Raw genomic sequence first — 10,040 nt, forward strand, 5'->3', positions numbered from 1 at the left:
ACCATCAACTGCCCCTACAAATATTCCAACTTCAACACCTTCAACTACCACATATGTAGCACCTTCCAGCACAACTGAAACAATTACAACTCAGAAACCTACAACTACTACAACCTCAACACCCACTACCACAACTGAAACAACTACAACTCAGACACCTACAACTACAACAACCACTACACCCTCTACAGCCACTGAAACAACTACAACTCAGACACCTACAACAACCACTCCACCCACTACACCTTCTACCACATCTGAGAAGACAAGTACAACTCAGGCACCTACAACAACCACTACTGCCACTACACCTTCTACCATAACTGAGACAACAACTACTACTAGGCTACCTACAACAACTCTTTGCCCAGGGGGACATGATATGACGTGTGGCTGGTCAGAATGGATAAATCTTGGCAAACCCACGCCGGGCCCTAATGGTGGAGAAAATGAAACCATCCAGAATATAATCTCTGCTGGTTATCATGTTTGTTCAACTCCAGAAGAGGTCCAGTGTAGAGCTGTTCTTTACCCAAGTCTTCCCTTGTCAGAGGTGGGACAAGCTGTGACATGCAATAAAGATGTAGGTCTCATATGCAACAACAAACAACAAGGGCTTCAGCAGGAGTGTTTCGACTACGAGATTAAATTTAAATGCTGTAGGTGTCCAACACCATCAACTGCCCCTACAAATATTCCAACTTCAACACCTTCAACTACCACATACGTAGCACCTTCCAGCACAACTGAAACAATTACAACTCAGAAACCTACAACTACTACAACCTCAACACCCACTACCACAACTGAAACAACTACAACTCAGACACCTACAACAACTACTCCACCCACTACACCTTCTACCACATCTGAGAAGACAAGTACAACTCAGGCACCTACAACAACCACTACTGCCACTACACCTTCTACCATAACTGAGACAACAACTACTACTAGGCTACCTACAACAACTCTTTGCCCAGGGGGACATGATATGACGTGTGGCTGGTCAGAATGGATAAATCTTGGCAATCCTACGCCGGGCCCTAATGGTGGAGAAAATGAAACCATCCAGAATATAATCTCTGCTGGTTATCATGTTTGTTCAACTCCAGAAGAGGTCCAGTGTAGAGCTGTTCTTTACCCAGGTCTTTCCATGTCACAGGTGGGACAAGCTGTGACATGCAATAAAGATGTAGGTCTCATATGCAACAACAAACAACAAGGGCTTCAGCAGGAGTGTTTCGACTATGAGATTAAATTTAAATGCTGTAGGTGTCCAACACCATCAACTGCCCCTACAAATATTCCAACTTCAACACCTTCAACTACCACATACGTAGCACCTTCCAGCACAACTGAAACAATTACAACTCAGAAACCTACAACTACTACAACCTCAACACCCACTACCACAACTGAAACAACTACAACTCAGACACCTACAACTACAACAACCACTTCACCCTCTACAGCCACTGAAACAACTACAACTCAGACACCTACAACAACTACTCCACCCACTACACCTTCTACCACATCTGAGACAACAAGTACAACTCAGGCACCTACAACAACTACTACTGCCACTACACCTTCTACCGTAACTGAGACAACAACTACTACTAGGCTACCTACAACAACTCTTTGCCCAGGGGGACATGATATGACGTGTAGCTGGTCAGAATGGATAAATCTTGGCAAACCCACGCCGGGCCCTAATGGTGGAGAAAATGAAACCATCCAGAATATAATCTCTGCTGGTTATCATGTTTGTTCAACTCCAGAAGAGGTCCAGTGTAGAGCTGTTCTTTACCCAGGTCTTTCCATGTCACAGGTGGGACAAGCTGTGACATGCAATAAAGATGTAGGTCTCATATGCAACAACAAACAACAAGGGCTTCAGCAGGAGTGTTTCGACTACGAGATTAAATTTAAATGCTGTAGGTGTCCAACACCATCAACTGCCCCTACAAATATTCCAACTTCAACACCTTCAACTACCACATATGTAGCACCTTCCAGCACAACTGAAACAATTACAACTCAGAAACCTACAACTACTACAACCTCAACACCCACTACCACAACTGAAACAACTACAACTCAGACACCTACAACTACAACAACCACTACACCCTCTACAGCCACTGAAACAACTACAACTCAGACACCTACAACAACCACTCCACCCACTACACCTTCTACCACATCTGAGAAGACAAGTACAACTCAGGCACCTACAACAACCACTACTGCCACTACACCTTCTACCATAACTGAGACAACAACTACTACTAGGCTACCTACAACAACTCTTTGCCCAGGGGGACATGATATGACATGTGGCTGGTCAGAATGGATAAATCTTGGCAAACCCACGCCGGGCCCTAATGGTGGAGAAAATGAAACCATCCAGAATATAATCTCTGCTGGTTATCATGTTTGTTCAACTCCAGAAGAGGTCCAGTGTAGAGCTGTTCTTTACCCAGGTCTTTCCATGTCACAGGTGGGACAAGCTGTGACATGCAATAAAGATGTAGGTCTCATATGCAACAACAAACAACAAGGGCTTCAGCAGGAGTGTTTCGACTACGAGATTAAATTTAAATGCTGTAGGTGTCCAACACCATCAACTGCCCCTAGAATTATTCCAACTTCAACACCTTCAACTACCACATACGTAGCACCTTCCAGCACAACTGAAACAATTACAACTCAGAAACCTACAACTACTACAACCTCAACACCCACTACCACAACTGAAACAACTACAACTCAGACACCTACAACAACTACTCCACCCACTACACCTTCTACCACATCTGAGAAGACAAGTACAACTCAGGCACCTACAACAACCACTACTGCCACTACACCTTCTACCATAACTGAGACAACAACTACTACTAGGCTACCTACAACAACTCTTTGCCCAGGGGGACATGATATGACGTGTGGCTGGTCAGAATGGATAAATCTTGGCAAACCTACGCCGGGCCCTAATGGTGGAGAAAATGAAACCATCCAGAATATAATCTCTGCTGGTTATCATGTTTGTTCAACTCCAGAAGAGGTCCAGTGTAGAGCTGTTCTTTACCCAGGTCTTTCCATGTCACAGGTGGGACAAGCTGTGACATGCAATAAAGATGTAGGTCTCATATGCAACAACAAACAACAAGGGCTTCAGCAGGAGTGTTTCGACTACGAGATTAAATTTAAATGCTGTAGGTGTCCAACACCATCAACTGCCCCTACAAATATTCCAACTTCAACACCTTCAACTACCACATACGTAGCACCTTCCAGCACAACTGAAACAATTACAACTCAGAAACCTACAACTACTACAACCTCAACACCCACTACCACAACTGAAACAACTACAACTCAGACACCTACAACTACAACAACCACTACACCCTCTACAGCCACTGAAACAACTACAACTCAGACACCTACAACAACCACTCCACCCACTACACCTTCTACCACATCTGAGAAGACAAGTACAACTCAGGCACCTACAACAACCACTACTGCCACTACACCTTCTACCATAACTGAGACAACAACTACTACTAGGCTACCTACAACAACTCTTTGCCCAGGGGGACATGATATGACGTGTGGCTGGTCAGAATGGATAAATCTTGGCAAACCCACGCCGGGCCCTAATGGTGGAGAAAATGAAACCATCCAGAATATAATCTCTGCTGGTTATCATGTTTGTTCAACTCCAGAAGAGGTCCAGTGTAGAGCTGTTCTTTACCCAGGTCTTTCCATGTCACAGGTGGGACAAGCTGTGACATGCAATAAAGATGTAGGTCTCATATGCAACAACAAACAACAAGGGCTTCAGCAGGAGTGTTTCGACTACGAGATTAAATTTAAATGCTGTAGGTGTCCAACACCATCAACTGCCCCTAGAATTATTCCAACTTCAACACCTTCAACTACCACATACGTAGCACCTTCCAGCACAACTGAAACAATTACAACTCAGAAACCTACAACTACTACAACCTCAACACCCACTACCACAACTGAAACAACTACAACTCAGACACCTACAACAACTACTCCACCCACTACACCTTCTACCACATCTGAGAAGACAAGTACAACTCAGGCACCTACAACAACCACTACTGCCACTACACCTTCTACCATAACTGAGACAACAACTACTACTAGGCTACCTACAACAACTCTTTGCCCAGGGGGACATGATATGACGTGTGGCTGGTCAGAATGGATAAATCTTGGCAAACCTACGCCGGGCCCTAATGGTGGAGAAAATGAAACCATCCAGAATATAATCTCTGCTGGTTATCATGTTTGTTCAACTCCAGAAGAGGTCCAGTGTAGAGCTGTTCTTTACCCAGGTCTTTCCATGTCACAGGTGGGACAAGCTGTGACATGCAATAAAGATGTAGGTCTCATATGCAACAACAAACAACAAGGGCTTCAGCAGGAGTGTTTCGACTACGAGATTAAATTTAAATGCTGTAGGTGTCCAACACCATCAACTGCCCCTACAAATATTCCAACTTCAACACCTTCAACTACCACATACGTAGCACCTTCCAGCACAACTGAAACAATTACAACTCAGAAACCTACAACTACTACAACCTCAACACCCACTACCACAACTGAAACAACTACAACTCAGACACCTACAACAACTACTCCACCCACTACACCTTCTACCACATCTGAGAAGACAAGTACAACTCAGGCACCTACAACAACCACTACTGCCACTACACCTTCTACCATAACTGAGACAACAACTACTACTAGGCTACCTACAACAACTCTTTGCCCAGGGGGACATGATATGACGTGTGGCTGGTCAGAATGGATAAATCTTGGCAAACCTACGCCGGGCCCTAATGGTGGAGAAAATGAAACCATCCAGAATATAATCTCTGCTGGTTATCATGTTTGTTCAACTCCAGAAGAGGTCCAGTGTAGAGCTGTTCTTTACCCAGGTCTTTCCATGTCACAGGTGGGACAAGCTGTGACATGCAATAAAGATGTAGGTCTCATATGCAACAACAAACAACAAGGGCTTCAGCAGGAGTGTTTCGACTACGAGATTAAATTTAAATGCTGTAGGTGTCCAACACCATCAACTGCCCCTACAAATATTCCAACTTCAACACCTTCAACTACCACATACGTAGCACCTTCCAGCACAACTGAAACAATTACAACTCAGAAACCTACAACTACTACAACCTCAACACCCACTACCACAACTGAAACAACTACAACTCAGACACCTACAACTACAACAACCACTTCACCCTCTACAGCCACTGAAACAACTACAACTCAGACACCTACAAAAACTACTCCACCCACTACACCTTCTACCACATCTGAGACAACAAGTACAACTCAGGCACCTACAACAACCACTACTGCCACTACACCTTCTACCGTAACTGAGACAACAACTACTACTAGGCTACCTACAACAACTCTTTGCCCAGGGGGACATGATATGACGTGTAGCTGGTCAGAATGGATAAATCTTGGCAAACCCACGCCGGGCCCTAATGGTGGAGAAAATGAAACCATCCAGAATATAATCTCTGCTGGTTATCATGTTTGTTCAACTCCAGAAGAGGTCCAGTGTAGAGCTGTTCTTTACCCAGGTCTTTCCATGTCACAGGTGGGACAAGCTGTGACATGCAATAAAGATGTAGGTCTCATATGCAACAACAAACAACAAGGGCTTCAGCAGGAGTGTTTCGACTACGAGATTAAATTTAAATGCTGTAGGTGTCCAACACCATCAACTGCCCCTACAAATATTCCAACTTCAACACCTTCAACTACCACATACGTAGCACCTTCCAGCACAACTGAAACAATTACAACTCAGAAACCTACAACTACTACAACCTCAACACCCACTACCACAACTGAAACAACTACAACTCAGACACCTACAACTACAACAACCACTACACCCTCTACAGCCACTGAAACAACTACAACTCAGACACCTACAACAACCACTACATCCACTACACCTTCTACCACATCTGAGAAGACAAGTACAACTCAGGCACCTACAACAACCACTACTGCCACTACACCTTCTACCGTAACTGAGACAACAACTACTACTAGGCTACCTACAACAACTCTTTGCCCAGGGGGACATGATATGACGTGTGGCTGGTCAGAATGGATAAATCTTGGCAAACCCACGCCGGGCCCTAATGGTGGAGAAAATGAAACCATCCAGAATATAATCTCTGCTGGTTATCATGTTTGTTCAACTCCAGAAGAGGTCCAGTGTAGAGCTGTTCTTTACCCAGGTCTTTCCATGTCACAGGTGGGACAAGCTGTGACATGCAATAAAGATGTAGGTCTCATATGCAACAACAAACAACAAGGGCTTCAGCAGGAGTGTTTCGACTACGAGATTAAATTTAAATGCTGTAGGTGTCCAACACCATCAACTGCCCCTACAAATATTCCAACTTCAACACCTTCAACTACCACATACGTAGCACCTTCCAGCACAACTGAAACAATTACAACTCAGAAACCTACAACTACTACAACCTCAACACCCACTACCACAACTGAAACAACTACAACTCAGACACCTACAACTACAACAACCACTTCACCCTCTACAGCCACTGAAACAACTACAACTCAGACACCTACAACAACTACTCCACCCACTACACCTTCTACCACATCTGAGACAACAAGTACAACTCAGGCACCTACAACAACTACTACTGCCACTACACCTTCTACCGTAACTGATACAACAACTACTACTAGGCTACCTACAACAACTCTTTGCCCAGGGGGACATGATATGACGTGTAGCTGGTCAGAATGGATAAATCTTGGCAAACCCACGCCGGGCCCTAATGGTGGAGAAAATGAAACCATCCAGAATATAATCTCTGCTGGTTATCATGTTTGTTCAACTCCAGAAGAGGTCCAGTGTAGAGCTGTTCTTTACCCAGGTCTTTCCATGTCACAGGTGGGACAAGCTGTGACATGCAATAAAGATGTAGGTCTCATATGCAACAACAAACAACAAGGGCTTCAGCAGGAGTGTTTCGACTACGAGATTAAATTTAAATGCTGTAGGTGTCCAACACCATCAACTGCCCCTAGAATTATTCCAACTTCAACACCTTCAACTACCACATACGTAGCACCTTCCAGCACAACTGAAACAATTACAACTCAGAAACCTACAACTACTACAACCTCAACACCCACTACCACAACTGAAACAACTACAACTCAGACACCTACAACTACAACAACCACTTCACCCTCTACAGCCACTGAAACAACTACAACTCAGGCACCTACAACAACCACTACTGCCACTACACCTTCTACCGTAACTGAGACAACAACTACTACTAGGCTACCTACAACAACTCTTTGCCCAGGGGGACATGATATGACGTGTGGCTGGTCAGAATGGATAAATCTTGGCAAACCTACGCCGGGCCCTAATGGTGGAGAAAATGAAACCATCCAGAATATAATCTCTGCTGGTTATCATGTTTGTTCAACTCCAGAAGAGGTCCAGTGTAGAGCTGTTCTTTACCCAGGTCTTTCCATGTCACAGGTGGGACAAGCTGTGACATGCAATAAAGATGTAGGTCTCATATGCAACAACAAACAACAAGGGCTTCAGCAGGAGTGTTTCGACTACGAGATTAAATTTAAATGCTGTAGGTGTCCAACACCATCAACTGCCCCTAGAATTATTCCAACTTCAACACCTTCAACTACCACATACGTAGCACCTTCCAGCACAACTGAAACAATTACAACTCAGAAACCTACAACTACTACAACCTCAACACCCACTACCACAACTGAAACAACTACAACTCAGACACCTACAACAACTACTCCACCCACTACACCTTCTACCACATCTGAGAAGACAAGTACAACTCAGGCACCTACAACAACCACTACTGCCACTACACCTTCTACCGTAACTGAGACAACAACTACTACTAGGCTACCTACAACAACTCTTTGCCCAGGGGGACATGATATGACGTGTGGCTGGTCAGAATGGATAAATCTTGGCAAACCTACGCCGGGCCCTAATGGTGGAGAAAATGAAACCATCCAGAATATAATCTCTGCTGGTTATCATGTTTGTTCAACTCCAGAAGAGGTCCAGTGTAGAGCTGTTCTTTACCCAGGTCTTTCCATGTCACAGGTGGGACAAGCTGTGACATGCAATAAAGATGTAGGTCTCATATGCAACAACAAACAACAAGGGCTTCAGCAGGAGTGTTTCGACTACGAGATTAAATTTAAATGCTGTAGGTGTCCAACACCATCAACTGCCCCTACAAATATTCCAACTTCAACACCTTCAACTACCACATATGTAGCACCTTCCAGCACAACTGAAACAATTACAACTCAGAAACCTACAACTACTACAACCTCAACACCCACTACCACAACTGAAACAACTACAACTCAGACACCTACAACTACAACAACCACTTCACCCTCTACAGCCACTGAAACAACTATAACTCAGGCACCTACAACAACTACTCCACCCACTACACCTTCTACCACATCTGAGAAGACAAGTACAACTCAGGCACCTACAACAACCACTACTGCCACTACACCTTCTACCGTAACTGAGACAACAACTACTACTAGGCTACCTACAACAACTCTTTGCCCAGGGGGACATGATATGACGTGTGGCTGGTCAGAATGGATAAATCTTGGCAAACCTACGCCGGGCCCTAATGGTGGAGAAAATGAAACCATCCAGAATATAATCTCTGCTGGTTATCATGTTTGTTCAACTCCAGAAGAGGTCCAGTGTAGAGCTGTTCTTTACCCAGGTCTTTCCATGTCACAGGTGGGACAAGCTGTGACATGCAATAAAGATGTAGGTCTCATATGCAACAACAAACAACAAGGGCTTCAGCAGGAGTGTTTCGACTACGAGATTAAATTTAAATGCTGTAGGTGTCCAACACCATCAACTGCCCCTACAAATATTCCAACTTCAACACCTTCAACTACCATATATGTAGCACCTTCCAGCACAACTGAAACAATTACAACTCAGAAACCTACAACTACTACAACCTCAACACCCACTACCACAACTGAAACAACTACAACTCAGACACCTACAACTACAACAACCACTACACCCTCTACAGCCACTGAAACAATTACAACTCAGACACCTACAACAACTACTCCACCCACTACACCTTCTACCACATCTGAGACAACAAGTACAACTCAGGCACCTACAACAACTACTACTGCCACTACACCTTCTACCGTAACTGAGACAACAACTACTACTAGGCTACCTACAACAACTCTTTGCCCAGGGGGACATGATATGACTTGTAGCTGGTCAGAATGGATAAATCTTGGCAAACCCACGCCGGGCCCTAATGGTGGAGAAAATGAAACCATCCAGAATATAATCTCTGCTGGTTATCATGTTTGTTCAACTCCAGAAGAGGTCCAGTGTAGAGCTGTTCTTTACCCAGGTCTTTCCATGTCACAGGTGGGACAAGCTGTGACATGCAATAAAGATGTAGGTCTCATATGCAACAACAAACAACAAGGGCTTCAGCAGGAGTGTTTCGACTACGAGATTAAATTTAAATGCTGTAGGTGTCCAACACCATCAACTGCCCCTACAAATATTCCAACTTCAACACCTTCAACTACCACATACGTAGCACCTTCCAGCACAACTGAAACAATTACAACTCAGAAACCTACAACTACTACAACCTCAACACCCACTACCACAACTGAAACAACTACAACTCAGACACCTACAACTACAACAACCACTACACCCTCTACAGCCACTGAAACAACTACAACTCAGACATCTACAACAACTACTCCACCCACTACACCTTCTACCACATCTGAGACAACAAGTACAACTCAGGCACCTACAACAACTACTACTGCCACTACACCTGCCACCACAACTG

The 10,040-nt window shown here is 44.3% G+C and overlaps 2 protein-coding genes across 2 annotated transcripts; both read left to right on the forward strand.

Annotated features, from left to right (window-relative positions):
• Positions 1 to 2,658: 2,658 nt before the first annotated feature.
• Positions 2,659 to 4,602, forward strand: LOC122986241 (mucin-5AC-like). The gene is made up of 2 exons (XM_044357411.1): positions 2,659 to 4,405; positions 4,516 to 4,602. Exons 1-2 carry the CDS (start codon positions 2,951 to 2,953, stop codon positions 4,600 to 4,602), a joined length of 1,542 nt encoding a protein of 513 aa, XP_044213346.1. The 5' UTR covers positions 2,659 to 2,950.
• Positions 4,603 to 7,788: 3,186 nt separating this feature from the next.
• Positions 7,789 to 9,792, forward strand: LOC122986247 (mucin-2-like). The gene is made up of 2 exons (XM_044357424.1): positions 7,789 to 9,361; positions 9,706 to 9,792. The coding sequence occupies exons 1-2, from the start codon at positions 8,081 to 8,083 to the stop codon at positions 9,790 to 9,792; spliced, it is 1,368 nt and encodes a 455-aa protein (XP_044213359.1). The 5' UTR covers positions 7,789 to 8,080.
• Positions 9,793 to 10,040: the final 248 nt, after the last annotated feature.

This window comes from Thunnus albacares, chromosome 1 (assembly GCF_914725855.1).
Source record: "Thunnus albacares chromosome 1, fThuAlb1.1, whole genome shotgun sequence".
Classification (NCBI taxonomy): Eukaryota; Metazoa; Chordata; class Actinopteri; order Scombriformes; family Scombridae; genus Thunnus; species Thunnus albacares.